Source organism: Cetorhinus maximus, chromosome 18, assembly GCF_964194155.1.
Source record: "Cetorhinus maximus chromosome 18, sCetMax3.hap1.1, whole genome shotgun sequence".
In the NCBI taxonomy this organism is placed as follows: domain Eukaryota; kingdom Metazoa; phylum Chordata; class Chondrichthyes; order Lamniformes; family Cetorhinidae; genus Cetorhinus; species Cetorhinus maximus.
The window spans coordinates 41,500,486-41,519,238 of NC_135896.1; the positions used below are offsets into that span (position 1 = coordinate 41,500,486).

The 18,753-nt window shown below is 45.4% G+C and overlaps 1 protein-coding gene across 2 annotated transcripts in view; it reads left to right on the forward strand.

Annotated features, from left to right (window-relative positions):
• Positions 1 to 16,090, forward strand: part of c18h14orf180 (chromosome 18 C14orf180 homolog) — a 64,011-nt gene extending 47,921 nt beyond the window's left edge. For both annotated transcript variants that reach the window (XM_078563335.1, XM_078563336.1), the window contains exon 7: positions 15,628 to 16,090. In XM_078563335.1, coding sequence (XP_078419461.1) covers positions 15,628 to 15,827 — 200 coding nt within the window. In that variant the 3' untranslated portion in view covers positions 15,828 to 16,090. The remainder of the gene's footprint in view (positions 1 to 15,627) is intronic.
• The last annotated feature ends 2,663 nt before the right edge of the window (positions 16,091 to 18,753 follow it).

Below are 18,753 nucleotides of genomic sequence, written 5' to 3' on the forward strand. Positions count from 1 at the left end.
AAGATTGAGGCAGAGGTGTTCTCCTATCTCATTTGCATTCTTGAAAGGTGAAAGTGTACAAGGAGAGATGTGTTTCTGCATGGAGAAGGATCGTGTATCGTGCAACTCCATGTGCTCCCTGTCTCTCGGCAGGGTTTTCATGCTATGAGCCCAGATTCAGATCTTGGGTGCACTCCTGTCTGCCAACTGTGTTTCTGACTTTCCGAGTGTACATCTGCTAAGCTCATCAATAAGTGGGAGCACCTTGTCACCTCGAGGTGCTGAAGCTCTGCCCCTTGCCTGGCAGTAAAACCTACAACCTTGATAGTTTCTTAACCTATAAATGTCTGCCTTGCGACCACAAGGCTTTCAACACAATGTTGGGATGCAGCGCTGTCTGTCCCATCATCTAAGCACTTGCCGCCAAGTGTCTTACTAATTGCAAATGATGATTTTTAGGGTAAACAGAGCCTTTGCACAAGCTCTGGATGTGCCCATCATAGCTTTAAACAATGTTGAGGGGAGCAATGGGATAAGAAGGAGGATGTACTGAAGCTGAAGTCTGCTCTTTATTAGCAACAACTCGCCACCTTGAGGGCCTCATGGTGTCTGAGCATTTTGGAGTTCGCAAGGGCCAGGGCTGGCCAAGAGGGCACAATGTGTGTCTTAAAGAGGAGGCATTTTAATTGTTGTCATCTTCCGGTGGTCTACATGCATATTAAGGTGAGGTAAAAGCAGGCCAGCATCCCTGACTGAGAGTGCTGGATGTTAATGTGATAGAGAAGAAGATGACACAGAGGGTTGAGTCATCACAGATTAGATGCAGACCTGCAGAATGCCTTGACCCAAGTGTCACCTATCTGTTTCACCTTTGAGGTTACACAGGATGCGTTGTTCTATTGCTGGAGATGGATCTCCTTCAGGAGCTTTGTCGGATTGAAGGCATATAGCTACGAGCTCACTGAGGATAGTGGAACAGCTCACGGCTCTTGTAGGCTGCTGCTGGAACTAGGATGCTGGAGAGTTGCTTGAAGAAGCAGCACCTTCTGACCCTTGATGCTGAGATACCCTCCTCTAGTTAGTACCTCATCTCAGCAAGGACACGTGCTCCTGAGGCTTCATCACCCTTCAGAGGATCAGAACAATGTGAGCCTGATGTGTAACTATTTACTCTCATGTTGAAGTGCATGGTTGAAATGAGTGTAATAGCAAAGCTGGTGCTAATGTTGGACCATGATGGAGGGAACTTGTCCAAGAGGGTACTCACTGCAACTCATCACCCTCCTGGTGGAATCTGGTGACTGTGAGGGCCTCACATCTGGCAAGTCCTCCCCCCTTTGCAGCACCAGATTGTGCAGCGCACAGCAAGCTAAGATGATCCATGAGACCCTCTGGGGACTGTACTGGAGTGCTCTGCCAGGTCTACCCAGGCTTCGGAATGGCATCTTTCAGATGCCTATCATGTGCTACACCAATGCCTGACTAGCAGCATGAGTATCATTGTACCTTCTGTCTGCAGGGTTCTGTGGCCACCACATGAGCATCATTAGCCGCATCCTTTGCAGATACTCCTCGCCAACCCTGGACCCTCTGTGTTCCCTTGAAGATGGCCAGGGCCTGCGATCTACTCCATATTATGAGTCATGGACGCACCCTGGGTATCTGGCGAAAACCTGCATGATCAGTTTCTTATGGTCACAGACCAACTGTACATTGAGTAAGTGGTAGCATTTCCTGTTTATGTATTGCAGTGTCTGTTACCAAAGAGATTTCATAGCCACATGAGTGCAGATGATGGCATCCTGCACCTGTGGGAATCCGGAAGTAGCAGCAAGGCGCAGTGCTGGCTTGCTTGATCTCCGTCAAAGTTAGTGTAATTGTGGGCCTTGGCAAAAATGGCATCTGTGATCTCATGAATGTATTTGTGTCTGGACGCTTGAGAAATCCCACAGAGATCCCCAGTGGAGCTCTGGAAGGAGCCACTCGCATAGACGTTCAGTGTGGCAGTTACTTTCACAGCCAGTGACAATGGATGCCCTCCCAGGTCTCGTGGCAAATTTGAATCACCAGATTCCTGGACATGTTGAGGCATCGGTGACATTGTCTCTCGCTCATCCGCAGATAAGACCTGCGAGTTCTGTACATCTCGGTCTTGCGAGGCACCTACGCACGACATCTCTGTAACCCTCATCCTCTGCATCTGGATGGGGCCCTGATGCCCCTTGGTCTTGAGGGTTTTGCTCCTCCCTTTGGCAAGCCTAGTGCCTCTGACGCAATCTTCTCCTCCTCCTCTCCTGCCTGTATACGATTATGGGGGCAGCAATATATTCGGGCTCCATCTCCCCGCTGGTCTCCTCTCTACAGCATCAATGAGAAACAGACATGAGGCAGCATCAGCCTGCAAAGGTCCTATTTCTGTAAATGACTTGTAAGTGAATGTGGGTTCAAGGGCTTTGTTCCAGTATCGGAGACTAATTGCCCCAAAAATCCAGGCCGGCGCATTTCAAGGTGCACCTTCCCTGCCCCAACCAACACCCCCACCCATTTACATGACTGACTGCTATGAGGTTTCTTTGGCCAGGTGCTTGGATATGCTGCTTTCAGCCCAGGTGCTGAGATCCTCATTCACTGCACTCTAATAAACATGAGGGAAAATGTTTAGTCAGGGACTGAGATTATTTGAGTGGGGCCTGAGGCTTCTCTTCTGTGAAGCTGCCAGCGCCACGATTCTAACACGCATCTGAGTCTTGTCCAGTTGTCCAATTGCTCTATGGTGCATTACTGCTCTGGGGAATCTCCACGCTGTGAGCAAGGGGTTAAAACAAGCAGATGGATTAGTGTCACTTTGCGGGATTAGTCTTGCATGAATGCACATCATAGCTTCACTTTCCTGATTCCCTGCACTGTCATTGGAAGGCTCCTAACATGTCTCAGCTGTGCATCTCTCCTCATTTGGGAATGCACAGTTCAGTTGGGTGCCTCTTTAATTGACCTCCCCAGTGCATGCACCTGCCTTCCAATCGGCCCTCAGGGCCTTCACCAGCAGAGTATCTCCTCATTTTAATTTTGTTCTGCACCATAGCTGCAGGTTGGAAGATGGTCATGTTGAGGTCTCACTACCAGACCAACTTGGGCCCTTCCTGTGTGAGAGTGGGAATCCCTCCCATCATCCTGGAGGAGCTTAATGTTCAGGTTTCCCTCCCTCCAGGAAGCTCTCAATCCTCCACTGTATTCCTTCATCCCTTTGTGATTGTGGTGGATATCCCTTTGTTACCCTCAGAACATGGTGAGGTAGATGTGCCTATGCCCTGTTGGACCTCACCCCTCCCCTTCTTGAGGACCCTTGCACAGACTGACATATATCTTCCCCTTCTGACACCCTCTAATGCCCCCACAATACCTTCTCCCCAACTAAAGGCTGTAGATGCCTCCCCTGACTGAGTGTGCCATCTGCGGCCCAGTAGGATGCCGGAAACCCCCTGGACTAACTTACATGATGTTACGACAATGCCTTGCACACAACATCCCGGGCACGGCTGAGACTGGGCTGATATGCACTTCTCCTGCCTGGACTGGGACAAGGACAGTCTTTGCAAGCTCAACATTGCAGCACTTCTTCACTCAGCGACCCTCCCATTCTGGCCTAAAATCGCTTATGTCATTCTGTAGTTAACTCTGTCTCCATCCTGGTGGTGAGGACGCTTCCTCACCACCATCCTCTGCTGGTCATGTGTCTATAAGACCATAAGACCAAGGAGCAGAAGTAGGCCATTCGGCCCATTGAGTCTGCTTCACCATTCAATGAGATCATGGCTGATCTGATAATCCTCAACTCCACTTTAACTGCCTTTTCCCCATGACCTTTCATTCCCTTACTGATTAAAAATCAGTGTATCTCAGCCTTGAAAATTTTTAATGACCCAGCCTCTACAGCCCTCTGTGGTAAAGAATCCTACGGATTCACTACCCTCTGAGAGAAGAAATTCAGCCTCATCTATGTTATAAATGAACGACCACTTACTCTGAGACTATGCCTTCTGGTCCTAGATACTCCCACAAGGGGAAACAACCTCTCAGCATCCACCGTGTCAAGCCCCCTAAGAATCTTATATGTTTCGATAAGATCGCCTCTCATTCTTCTAAGCTCCAATGAGTACAGGCCCAACCTACTCAACCTCTCCTCATAAGAAAATCCCTCCATACCCGGGATCAACCCGGACAGCCTCCAATGCCAGTATACCTTTCCTTAGATAAGGGGACCAAAACTGTTTTAGGTGTGGTCTAACTAGTGCTTTGTATAGTTTTAATAAGACTTCCGTATTTTTATACTCCATTCCCTTTGAAATAAAGGCCAACATTCCATCCTCTCACTTCCTCCAAATAAAAGGTGTGGCTATGGGTACCCGCATGGGCCCCAGCTATGCCTGTCTCTTTATGAGGTATGTGGAACATTCCTTGTTCCAGTCCTACTCCGGCCCCCTCCCACAACTCTTTCTCCGGTACATCGATGATTACTTCGGTGCTGCTTCATGCTCTCGTCGGGACCTGGAAAAATTTATTAATTTTGCTTCCAATCTCCACCCCTCCATCATTTTCACATGGTCCATCTCTGACACTTCTCTTCCCTTCCTTGACCTCTCTGTCTCAATTTCTGATGATAGACTGTCCACCAATATCCATTACAAGCTACCGACTCCCACAGCTACCTCGACTACAGCTCCTCACACCCCGCTTCCTGTAAGGACTCCATCCCATTCTCTCAGTTCCTTCGCCTCCGTCGCATCTGTTCTGATGACGCTACCTTCAAAAACAGCTCCTCTGACATGTCCTCCTTCTTCCTTAACCAAGGTTTTCCACCCACGGTCGTTGACAGGGCCCTCAACCGTGTCCGGCCCGTATCCTGCGCATCCTCCCTCACGCCTTCTCCTCCTTCCCAGAAACATGATAGGGTCCCCCTTGTCCTCACTTATCACCCCACCAGCCTCCGCATTCAAAGGATCATCCTCCGCCATTTCCGTCAACTCCAGCATGATGCCACCACCAAACACATCTTCCCTTCGCCCCCCCTGGCGGCATTCCGTAGGGATCGTTCCCTCCAGGACACCCTGGTCCACTCCTCCATCACCCCCTACTCCTCAACCCCCACCTATGGCACCTCCCCATGCCCACGCAGAAGATGCAACACCTGCCCCTTCACTTCCTCTCTCCTCACCGTCCAAGGGCCCAAACACTCCTTTCAAGTGAAACAGCATTTCACTTGCATTTCCCCTAACTTAGTCTTCTGCATTCGTTGCTCCCAATGCGGTCTCCTCTACATTGGAGAGACCAAACGCAAACTGGGCGACCGCTTTGCAGAACACCTGCGGTCCGTCCGCAAGAAAGACCCAAACCTCCCTGTCGCTTGCCATTTTAACACTCCACCCTGTTCTCTTGCCCACATGTCTGTCCTTGGCTTGCTGCATTGTTCCAGTGAAGCCCAACGCAAACTGGAGGAACAGCACCTCATCTTCCGACTAGGCACTTTACAGCCTTCCGGGCTGAATATTGAATTCAACATCTTTAGATCTTAAACTCCCCCTCCCCCCATCCCCACCCCGTTTCTCCCCCCTCCCTTTTTTTTCAATAATTTATATAGATTCTTCTTTTCCCACCTATTTCCATTATTTTGAAATCTAAAACTAAAACTTTGTTAGTCTTTCCACCCCACCCCCACTAGAGCTGTACCTTGAGTGTCCTGTCTTCCATTCTTAATTAGCACTTTTCTTAGACAATATCACCACCTTCAACACCTCTTTGATCCTTTTGTCTGTGACATCTTTTGATTATTGCTCCTATCACTGCTTGCTTATCTCCACAATCACCACACCCTCAACTTCTCTCTCCCCCCGCCCCCCCACCTTAAACCAGCTTATATTTCACCTTTCTCCTGACTATGCTTCAGTTCTGCTGAAGGGTCATGAAGACGCGAAACGTTAACTGATTTCTTCTCCACCGATGCTGCCAGACCTGCTGAGTTTTTCCAGGTAATTCTGTTTTTGTTTTGGATTTCCAGCATCCGCAGTAGCTTTTAGCTTTTTGTTTTTACCGACATTCCATTTGCCTTCCCTATTACCTGCTGAACTTGTATGCTAGTTTTTTTGTGATTCATGCATGAGGACCCCCAAATCCTTCTGTGCTGCAGCTATCTGCAGTCTTTCTCCATTTAAATAATATTCAGCTCCTCTATTCTTCCTGCCAAAGTGCATAACCTCACATTTTCCCACATTATATTCCATCTTGTCAAGGTCTGAATACAACCTTCCCCACTCTTACCCCCTAGCCGTGGAGCCCTTGCCCTGCAGCCCCTTCCCATGCCTCAGGCCAGTTTCCCCCCTGCCCCAGTGGAGGCCTTGCCCTGCAGCACATTAAAAGCCACGCCTGCCTTACCATGGTCTGGTAAGTAGAGATTTGCCACTGACACCCCCCTGAAAGTGAATTGGTGCTGCCTGTGAAGCATAGTGTTGAGTCTGAGTTTAATCGGCCCTGCACGATGCAAGGTAGGTGAACGAACCTCGAAGACACGAGCAAAGTGCAGGTTGCCAGGTGCACATTGCTTATATACCGTTGTGAAACACGTCGGTCTAATCGGACACCGATGTGCCCGCTTGATCCAATGTGGGGAGATGATTCTGGCGAGCAGCCCTTATAATGGAATACAAATGTATTAAAATGACGTTCCCAATGTGCTGCAGCTGGAAATGGAGCCCACAATTGGTGGCTGGAACGTACAATCCCGAACCACTTTTACGAAGGCAGTAAATTGATCTTTCCAGTCCGGTGATATTTTCCACTCCTGCCCGTCAGGACACCCACCAGGAAATCCTGACCACATCCACTCCGCATGTGCACTGATAGCACCCTGCCACATCTATCAATCCATCCACTGCCTCTGATTTGTCCGGTATCCAGTATTGGAGGAACAAAAATTTCTTCCCGCTAAATATTGCGAAAACCATAGTCTAAAGTCCTTATGCACAATTACAGCTTTATTTTGATTTCAAAATAATCAATATTTCATCCTCATTATTCTCTGTGCATATTGTTCATAGGCAGTTAGAATTCCATCATCTGAATAACAATAGTAGTATAAGGAGGCGGAGCAAAGACTTTTCCAGTTCCATTTTCACTTACTCAACATCACATCCAAACCAGGGAATGTCTAAAACATTAAATTCAGAAAGGGTGTGTAATCGGTAACGATACAACTAGTGGCTGAAACTTTAGATTGAGGTAGGGTACGTATGTGCATCAGCAAAACTGGAATGTTCAAAATGAGTACTAGCGCTGTAGAAATTGTACCAGGATAACCAATAACAGAGATTTAGAATATAGAAAGAGTGCTCTACTCAAATGACATTGATGCTAACCAATTGGTCACAGCCATGCTCCAGCAATCTTGATACAGTTTGTGGCTGACTTCCCAATTTCATTATTACAAGCAATAGATGGAGTTCCAAAGGGGACCAGCACTTGACATAGTGTGTGGAGTTTGACTGTACCACAAATTGCTGGTTCTAGTGTTCTTTCTTAAAGAGAAGGTTTTTCTAACTTTGTCATCTAAACCAAATGATTTGAAATTTAAATAAATGGGAAGGTAAAACCCAAAAGGAAGTTGGAGCTACCAGATCAACATATCCGAGGCACCGACCCCATGCCTCTTTGGCCACTCTCTGGGGCTGAACTAGACTATCCACAACCATAGCATCTTATTTGACACTGAGATGAACTCCCAAACCTATATACACTCCATCACCACCTCTGTTCCACCACTGTAACACTGCCCTTGCCTCAGCTCATCTGCTGCTGACACCCTCATTCTTGCCTTTGTTCCACCTAGACCAACTAGTCCAGTGCTCTTCTGGCTGGCCTCCTGCCTTGCTCCCTTCATAAACCTGAGGCTCATTCAAACCTCTGCTGCCCTTAACTCGCAATAAGTCCTATGCACCCATCATCCCTATGCTCACTGCCTGGCTCCCAATCCAATAATGTCTCGACTTGCAAATAATGCAGTAAATCACAGTCATAGCCCATTGAATAAATACAATTCTTCCAGGAGAAATTCCATAAAGATTAGAGATGTTCAAAAGCCATCAGGCTGACAACATTTCCTAGCTTAATTTAAATCCTGAATAGTCATCCAATTTCAATTTATAACAATATTTTAGTACGAGACTTCTGTAGCAGGGGAGGTGAGTGGGACCCAGTGTCCCGACTTCTGTGTGGGGCCGGATGCTGGGCCCCACCCACTTCGGGGCACTGGGTTCCCCGCTAGCAGAGAACATCAGCCCAGGAGGACACCGAGCAGGGCATGCGGACGACCTGTGGGCCCCTCTCAGGCCATAAAATGATGTCCTTGGCAGGCTGGGGGCAGAGCCTGGACTGCAGGCTGCAGAAGGGATGGAGCAGAAGCCACAAGGAGGGGGGAAGAGAGAGAGAGAGAGAAAGCAGGAAGGAGCAGAAGAAGAAGCCCAGGACTTGTAAGTTGCAGTGTGGAGGAGCCAAGGCTGCCCTATCCTCTGACCGTGGATAGAGAATAGGGAAGTGGAAGTGGTGCAGCCACATAGCTGCTGGAGATCTAGGCAGACCATCTGGACAGCATCTCTGAGTTCGAGAAGCCACGAGGAGAGAAATATTCCCTTCGAGCCTTGGTGGGGGGCGGGGGGCAAGGTAATCTGGTTCACGTGGTCACAGGAAATTAGCAATAAGGGCCCCACCAACTGAACTCTGCTATCCATCAGAGTTCAGGAGTTAAGCTCTTGGTGGTATCCTAGTGAATCTGGAGGGTCGGCCATGAATGTCCATTGTAAATAGTTTGTTTCCCTGAGTTAAACTTATACTTAATGTTTATAAAGATTTGAAGCCATTGGAATAAAGGATCCCTGTTTTATTACCTTTGTGCAGTCCATGTGCTAGAATCTCATGTGACACTTTCAAGCCACTCTGCTTAAAAAAGATTAATAAAGAGCAAGATCTTAGTCATGTTTAGATTATTTTTGCTAACATACAGGGTTGCCAGCGGTGATTAAATGTATTCCTGGAGGTTTCATCACATGGCTTGACCCCACACTCCAGCCATTAGTTGGCCTTCATATCCGTCCTTGTGATGCACTGCCTTTCTACGCCAATTGGAAAACAAAAAGATTCATTACCCAATTGGATGATGCCTGACTGTCAGCCAAACCGCCTTTTCCCCCCTTTTTCAATATTTTTATCATAAAGAGAAATGTTCGAAGAAAATGGCAAAAAAAAATAATCAACCTTTTATAATATCCCTATGAGTTTTCTCCAGGGCTGCTCCGAGCAGTGTCCTGGAGATTGACCTTCAATTCTTGTCGACTCCAGGCCAATCCTGGAGGGTTGGCAACCCTATTATGGTATGACAGAAATGAAAAGTTTTCAGTAAATTCCTGCTAGCAATAAAAACACTTTGCTGTAAATGTTCTTGTAACTCAAGTAAGTTCAAGTTCAGCATAAAAGATTCATTTTTGATTTTTCAGTTTGCACTTAAGGCAATTGTTTGTGCTACTAAAACGTTAATACTCATTTTGGCCATCCCATTTGTGCTGATGCATATTATGTAACCCTTCTCAACCTGAAGTTCCTGGCACCAGCTATATTGTGACCAATTGCAGACCCTTTTTGCATCCACTGTTTCAGACTTTCCTTGGTGTGAGGCTGAAGCTGGTTAAGTGAAAATGGATCTGACCATCTTCGCCCCCTCCACCAGTGCTATTCAAATGATGGAATTCTAACTTCTTTGTTAGCCATATGCACAGAGAATAATGAGGATAAAATATTGATTATTTTTCTTAAATCAACATAGTGCATGAACTTTATAAGTATGGCAAGCGATGGGAGCATTTCTGAAAGGAGCGCCATGAAGAGGAGCTCATTAGAATGATGTTTAACTATGAGGTAATCTTCCATCATGCAATTTAAATAACTTTTAAAGAGATATAATACTCTGCTTACTATTGATTTTCATTTGGCATTCACTACTCCACAGGGGTGTTTTCCTCCAAACTAATCTATTTTGTGCTCTCAGGGGTAACATTACTCTTTGTCATTTTATTTCCTGGTTCTGGCTTTTGCTTTCTTTCTCTTTTAAAGGCCCTGTGGTGCTAGCACTCCAGATGTGTGAATCTGTCTTTCTAGTGCCTGGTCAACACAACACCTTTCTGCAATTAATTTTTGTCTGTAACTGTGCTCGTGGCTCTGCATACCATTTTAAAAGGCAACTTGCTTTTATTATGGGAGCCAGTCCAGATGGCCTAGAGCTAATATCCAAGCCATAATCACACAATGCCTGCACTAAATTCACTGTCATTATACATGCAAAATAAACTGCTGAGCATAAAATTTATTTTCTCTTGCTGTGTGAAAGCATCATATTTCTCCTGTAAGTTGTATTGACTGCTATAATTTCTGTGGTAGCCTGAATTTTCTGCCAAGTATTTTCTTCCTTGGTTCCCGTTGGTTTATATTTGTGAATTTATATATTTTAGACACTGAATCATTTTATGAGGTATTTTCTTTTCAGACTCATTTCTTTCAATGCTATAGTTAAGCAACGTTGTCAGAGTGGAATATGAATTTCTAAAGGAATCAGTTGCTGGGATTAGCTATTTGCAGGAAACTTTTGGGACCTCCATGAGTCTCTTGACAGCTCTAACCTGATGAAGCCTACAAAGGTCCTAATAGGTAGAATTCCCTGAGGTAACCAGTCAATTCCCCTAAACACACTCCACTTGATATGGGGCAGGGTGAAAGTTTTATCTACATCCCCTTTGGCTGGATTTTCTTATAAACATGCAAATATGGTCAAATCCTGGTGGAACCAAAGATTAGCCCCATTTTAAGAACATAAGAAATAGGACCAAAAATAGGCCATTTGGCCCCTCGAACCTGCTGCCATTCAATAAGATAATGGCTGATCTGATTATGGCTTTCCTCCACTTTCCTGCCTCAGATGTCGGGAACCTCATTATAATTCATCGGCATATCAGAATCATCCATCCTCTCCACCCCTGCTGGAACGTCCGCCCATGTCAGCGGGAGAACACGCCGGTATAGAACACGTCTTGAAAAGTGTGACGTGCAGAAGTCGGGACTTACCCCTCCAGGGCCCTGCTCACATTGTGGCCATCCAAGGAGCAGAAGATGCTGGAGCCCGACACCAAAGGCACACTGGAGGAATGTCCATGGCATGCTGGGTGGATTATCATGGACATGGCTCTGCTGCGAAATAGCTCACAGGAGTTGAGGAGGGCGTGCAGAGGGGGGAAGTGGTGCAAAGGGGGGAAGGCGTGCTGAGGGGGGGATGTCCAGGTGAATGTACATGAAGGGGTCAGATAGGTCCATGTCTGCCACCTGGGGAGCGAACTGAGGGCAGGCGTGGTATGGAGGAAGGGTGAGAGTGAGGTGGTAGGGTGAGGGTCCAAAAGTAGCAATAGAAGAGATGGCGCGGGTGGTTGGTGAGGAACCAGAGGACTCTGGGGGTGGGAAGGAGGAGGTTGGGGAGGTGAATGTGGACGGGGGTGGAATTTTCTGGAAAGAAGAGAACGTGCACATTCACCTGGACATCCCCGAAGGAAAAGGATTGTGGATGGTCGGTAACAGAGGGGAGGTGGTAGGTGATGCCGGGGGGTCAACTTTGAAGGGGCAGAGCAAATGGGTGGCTGGGGGAGGGGAAAAGATGAGGGAGCACACAATGCAGTGAAACCAGACCATGCTGTCCAAATCGAAAGTGAAACGAGAGTCATGGTGGGTGGGATCATGTGCTGCATGGGAGTGTGATCATTGGGTGGGCGGAGATGCAGGTCAGCTCAGATGGACAACTGAAAGTGAACCCCAGCAGGCAGCGTTGAAAATGCTCAGGACACTGGGATGAGTTGGAAACGTGAATGATCCACGGACGTGGGAGAGTGCTTACATGAGTCTCCGAAAGGCTCTGCCACACACACTTCTCCCTCCAGAATCACTTGTTGGCCAGCTGCTCCCTTTGTGGTGACAGAGGATGAGGTTGAAGGACTCACAGGCAAAGGGAACTCGGAGGGAGAAGACAGCCTCTGAGATTCCTGAGTGGATGACCCAGGGGTGTCCAACTGTCGCTCCTCCTCCCTTCAGGTGCCCAGGGGTGCCGGCCTGAATTCTTGAGGGGAAGGAGCACCTGGAGGGAGGTCGGGGTGCCCCATTTCCCTCTCATGTTGCCAATGCAGGAGCTCACCCATGGCTACCAGGATGGAGTGCAGGTCTGCACTCTTTTCCATGTTCTGCTGGACCAGGGCCTCCATGGCATCTGCCATCCTCCCCGTGGAGACCTCCATACACGTACATGTGGGCAGCACTGTATCAGAGAGCAGGCGGACGCACTCCTCCAACTCACGTGCCATTCTGTTGAAGGCTTCCAACAGCTCTGCATGATGATCTCTGCCTTCTGCTGACTCTCCAGGATGAGTTGGAAGGCCAAATCCAGAGGCTCATAATCTAACTCGGACCTCACAGAGGCCTCCTCCCCAGCAGTCCTCCGAGTGCCTGGGAGCTCGACTGAACCTGCCTCCTCCTGCTGCGGACATGTGTCCGTGCGGTGATCACCAAATTGTGAACCCGAGCCTGCTCTAGATCTAGGTCCCACCGAGGTGTGTGTCTTTTTGTTGGTGGAGGGTGTGGGTATGCACTGTGATGGGTCTTCCAGGCTGCTTATTTCCAGCTCTTTACTGGAGGAGGTGTCCTATTGGCTGCAGATGAGGACGTGGATGGAGCTGAGGGGCTGGCTGGCTGAGGGTGTCAGTCCCTTGGCAGAGCTCCCCCTGAACTAACGTAGAAACCATTAGTGCATGGCAGCAGACTCAAAAGCAGGAGAGAGCACGCACAGTTGTGTTGAGGGAGGGGTGATGTGGTGCAGGATCCTCTACAGGGTGTTCGCCTCCGACCTCACAGTCACCACAGGCACAGTCCATGTCCTCACCAGTCAGCGCAATATCACACTCCTCAAAGTGAGTGAGGGGCCTAATGTGGGCCGTTGCACTCCCGGTCTGGGACCTCTCCCTACTGATGTGAGACAGCTCCTCCTAGATGGGAACAGATGGAGACAGTGTGAGCAAGGACACATGGCACTACGTGGAATGTTTGTGTGGCGAGCGGCACCATGGACATGAATGAGGATGTGAGCTCAAGAGTGTATGAACCTGATGGAGATGTGAGGGTGTGTGTGAGAGTTAGTGGTGTTGTCCCTTGAGGTGTGAGATCCCTGTGGATGTGTGATGGGTTTGTGAGTGTGTGAGCTGAGAGTGATGAAAAGAGTGGCTTACCCTGGCGGAACGGATGGGACCATTCATTCTCTTGCGGCACTGGGTGGCTGTTCTCTTTTGCAGGGCATTGGCGCTGACCACCACTGCCACCAACTGCCATGATGGATTGGTGATGCTGCTGCCAGTCCTGTGGCCAGATTGGTGGTAGAGAACATCACGGTGGGCCTCCACGGTGCCCAAATAGCATTCCAGTGACTCGTCACTAAACCTGGGGCTGCAGTCTTTTTATCTTTTCTGGACATCTTCCCAGCATTAGTCATGGGCTGGAAACACTGAGATGTGTGTACACGGCTGGACGTTAAATATGGCACCCGACTTGATGAAGCAGTGAGTTGATGGCATGGTGAGTGAATGAGAGCCCGCTTGCCGTGGAAACGGCATGTTTCCCGGGAATGCATTAGTACTACGGCAGTTTTGGGACAATACAGCGTGAAAATTCGCCATCGCGGCTGGTGGGTAAAACGTTGTTTTACCCGCTCGCTACCGCACTTAGTGCAAATCTGGGACGATTCTGTACCAAGGTCCTGTCTGGCTCCTGGGGTTGGCGTAAAAGATCAGATGGCACCATTTCAAAGAAGAGCAGTTGAGTTATTCCCAGTGTCCCAGTCAATATTTATCCCTCAATCAACATCACAGGAACAAATTATCTGGTCATTATCGCATTACTGTTTGTGAGAGTTTACTGTGTGCCAATTGACTGCTGCTTTTCCTACATGACAACAGTGACTATGCTTCAATGTAGCTTCAAAAGTGCTTAATTGCTGTAAAGTGCTTTGGGACACCCTAAGACAGTGGTGGAAAACCTGTGGCCCATGGGCCACATGCAGCCAATCAGGGTCCTGAGTGCGGCCCATGAGACATTTTGTTGACTGTTGCCCACACGTAGGTTTGCCAGATTCCACTAGTTTCTATTCACGCAGTTTCTTTCTTACCGGTATTACTAAAGTGATATGCACACAAGGCAAGGGCATGTGAGGTGCACGCTGATTGTACACAACATTGACTGTGAGAGCCATGCTCTGTGTCCAATCAAAGCACTGCACGGGAGCAGACTTTTTCTGCTTTGAGACACATCAAATGCAAGAAGCACAACAGGCTAACGGATAGAAGCCTCAGTGCTGAATTACAAAGTGTCCAAACATCCCTGAGTCCTAATCTAAGAAAGCTTGTGGAGGACAGATCCAACCAGAAGTCGCACTGAGCATGATGTAAGTAAATGTAAATATCTCTTTTGTTTTTACCATTTGAAGTTGATGACAGTTCTATTCATATATGAATGATTAAGCATTTTCTATAACTCATTATGAAATATTCAGTGCATATTAAATGTATTTAACCTTATTTATGGAGTCATGGTTAGTATACATGCCCGATTTCAATCTTGCGGCCCATTGAGATGAAGGAGGGCCAGTCATGCGGCCCACTCACTCGCCTAGGTTGCTCTGAGTTTCACTGCACTAAGGTCATGAAAGGTGGTATATAAATGCAAGTCTTTTTTTTTATTATTCAAGAAGATAATAGCAAAAACACATTTCAAAATTATAGGGATAGTTGATGACAGATTTTAAATAACTAGATTGGAAACACATAGAAATGTAGTTCTAGTTAGGACATGGCTGCTACTGAATAACCTGTTGTTTAATCGTTAAGTAAAGGTATTGCAACATATATAAAAGGAGATACACTAAATAATTAATTCAGACTGCTACATTGCACAGATGTTATGAAAGAATCATATTTCTTCAGAGGTGGTTCAAGTTTTAATTCTGTGAGTATGTGTAAAAAAGTGGCACGATTCATTGTATTGCCATCCTGTTCTTCATGGCTCAGCAGTGCTGTGTTATTTTTAATGGGAATATGTGAACATATTAAATAACAATGTTGAAATTGAGTACAATTGACAAATGTTATCAATGTAACTTTTTACAGCAACAATAATTTTGCCATGACACAATTGAAGGAGATGGAGGAAGGCACCTACAGTGAAATAAGTGTGCTTGTCAGGTTTCCAGTTAACTTTAAAACCAGAAGAGAAGAAAAAATTAGCATCATTAAATTGGCTGTTCTGAACTCATAAGCGCTGGTTTGCAATCGGTGGTTGAATTCGGTCAGTCTGATTGAGTAATCAGTCTCCTGTCCTGCATTGCCCACTATCAAACTGTTAGCTTATCCTTCATGTAAAACTAATAAAATGGTACACTGCGAAGGTGCATTTTTTTTATATTTTGAAGAATATTGTAATGATACAAAAGGATATAATATTGCATTTTTGTGATCTATTTGTATTTTTTTTTACCAGCTAACAGATGTAATTCCCAATTGCCAGCAATGTTACGCAAGTTATTGATGATCATTTTGCTGAGTCTGGTGATCATATTGCTCTATTGTAGCGAGAATGCATCAAACTTCTATCAGCAACTTCAGTCAAAACTCAACAGCTATTACCTGGAAATGAAGCATATGACTTTCAGCTGGCTAACTTGGAGTAGGAAAAATTAAGATATCCACAAATGTCACTAGGATGCAGAGCAACCTTGTCTGGAAGGATCCCTTTGCAAAATAATCTTCAACAGCAAATATAAAAATGTCTGCTGTAAGCGACTTTCAACAACCATTGACAGTGACTTGAAGGGTGAAAAAAGAGGAAATAGCAATAAGCATAATACCTGAAGGAAAAATAAATGAACTTTAAATGTACCACTTTAAATTGCTTGTTATCCAAACATTGTAATTCATTAAAATGTCAAAAAAAGTCAATCCAATACTTGATCTCTACATTCAGCAATATAAACTGATTAATCTACTACACAATAAAGTCACTAAAAGCAATAACTTGAAGCCAAGACCTATCATTGCAATGCACAGATAGGTGGGTGGCTCCTACCTGCCTACCCTGTAATCAGCAGCAAATTATTGTCTCATGCACCTTATTGCAACAATTTGAATTGGGTTGGTGTAAAATGGTCTTCTTGTTATCACTTCTTTTCAATGTTAGTTTTAATTTTCCTTCTAAATATAGAAGTTCTCCTTCCCGCTCCAACCAATTCATACTGCAGCTGCCATCCAAAACATGCTTATCTTTCTCTTCCATAAAATGCAAAAGAACCTGGGCGAAATTTTATGGCTTGGTCGCAGCAGGGGCGGGGCCAGAAAATGTGGCAAGCCGTTCAACGCTCCATTGATTTCAGCAGGACCAGGAGATCCTGCCGGTGGGAGGAGCCGTAAAATTCTGCCTATGCTCTTTGCCACAGTGACCACCGTACCTGCTAGGTAGCTTAAGTGTTCAGGTTCACCAACTTCCTTAAAATTCAGAGAATATAGTACAATATGAATGATGGGAATCACAGAAAACAACACAATGAAGCAAGCAAATGCTGCAGATGCTGGAAATCTGAAGGAAAGACAGAAAATGCTGGAAATACTCAGCAGGTCAAGCAGCATCTGTGGAGAGAAAAACAAAGTTAGTAGGTGAGATTTTACTCACTCCAAGATCCACCCACTTGCACACAGTTAAAATCAGGCCCAATGGTTAGTCAGAGCTAGAACAAATTAGTGATTTAACAGTTATTAAGCAAGTACAGGGCCAGGAAAGGTGGGGGTAGGAATAGTTGGGGTGTTTGGGGGGTAAGGGTGCCAGAAAACAAAAGAGGAGATCTGTGAATGGGTGGGAAGCAGGAGTGTTTGAATGATTAATACAGGGGCAAAATACAGTGGATGCTGGAAATCTGACAGCTAAAGACAGATAACGCTAGAAATACTCAGTGGGACTGGCAATATCTGCGGAGAGAGAAACAGAGTTAGTGTTTCAGGTCAAGTGCCTTTTGTCAGAACATTTTTTCTGTTTTTTATTAGTGATTAAATGACAAAAAGTGTGAATGATGCAAGGCAAAAGGGGGAGGTAATGGGACAAATAAAGAACCTACCTAGAAGAGCCATAAATGGCAAAAACAAAACCTGTACCAGCGTGTCCCCAGAAAACCGGGAGCAGTGGCAACCCACGTAAATACTGCAGCTGATGTTTTGAAACAACCTCTCGAGCTATTTGCTTCAGATTGACTGAAGTTGCAAACTTCCTCTGAAATATGTACTTGAGAACTGCAGGTCTGTCTTCAGCACTGTTTTGGTGTATGTCTTTAGCTGGGGAGAAATGTAGTGTGAACTGCAAGGGACTGCACTCTTTTAGACTTCGCCTTGGTTTCCTCCAGGGATCTTTTTTTAACTGGATGACTAGTTAAAAAGATTTTTTTTTTCTGTGAAAATCATGGCCTCGGAAGAAAACAATTATTGCAAGAGCTAATTTTAATTGAGATTGAATGCGGGCAAGGACCAAAGCAGTTATTAATCCTAGAAAACTACAATTTGCTATTACTAACAAGCTTTAAAAGTATTTAACATTATAGAAAACGGGAAAAAATATTGTTTATTCTTAAATTTCTACTGGACTGTTAAGAAACAAAATGTAACATTCTCATAGATCTAAATTCTTTCTGCTGAACAATTATCTAAATTTTTAAGCTATTACCTCTGTTTATACATTCTGATATTTTGTACAGAATATATTATATTAAACATTTTATATAAACATTTGACGTGTCTTCCAGACTTTTGCAAATACACATCTTACTATTGAAAGGTGGAGTGCATATAATCTCCATCCCATAAAAATGTGAGCTTAGAAATAACTTAATTTTACCATGCAGAACTCATTGTAAATTGCTTTTCAGTAAGCATTAGGCCCTTTAAAAATGCATAACATTTTGAATGTAATATAAATAAAAGAGGAAAATGTGGTTTAAAATTCATATTAATATAGTCAATTTATGAAAATAGACCCATAAAGTTGAATTTAGAGCATACATTTTTCAAAAATTTGCATTTTTAAATTCTGCTCCCTTTCTCTTGACTGCATTTGAAATCTGCAAAAGCATTTAACTGCTTCCATTTGGATTTTTATGATATCATACTGACCATTTTTAATTTAAAAGTTATAATATATTATAGATATCACAGTCATCTGGCTGCTCATAGTCTCTAAAGGGAGCAGTATGTTACAAATTGTATCTGTGATTCTAAAATGAGCCAATATTAATAAAGTTGTAGAGCTATGTAACTGTAACACATGCTTTTATTTCCACAGTTGCCTAGATTTGTAAGGGTTAAAGTTGAGAGCTTGAAACTTGTAGCACTTGGTCAACTACCTTTAACCTCACTATTTGGACAAAAGTCATTTAATTTCATGGAGCTCACCATGCTAGTTGGTGTTGAAGTTGGAATAAGTTCATCTTAGTGTCTGTAAGTTCTAGTGAAGTTGTGTTGAAACAAGATTGAACAAGGAGCTGGGGACCACAGTGGGGAGGACCAGAGTCAGTTAGACAAAGGTTACAGTTGGAGTTGTTCAGTAAAAGAATGGCTTCACTGTCACTGG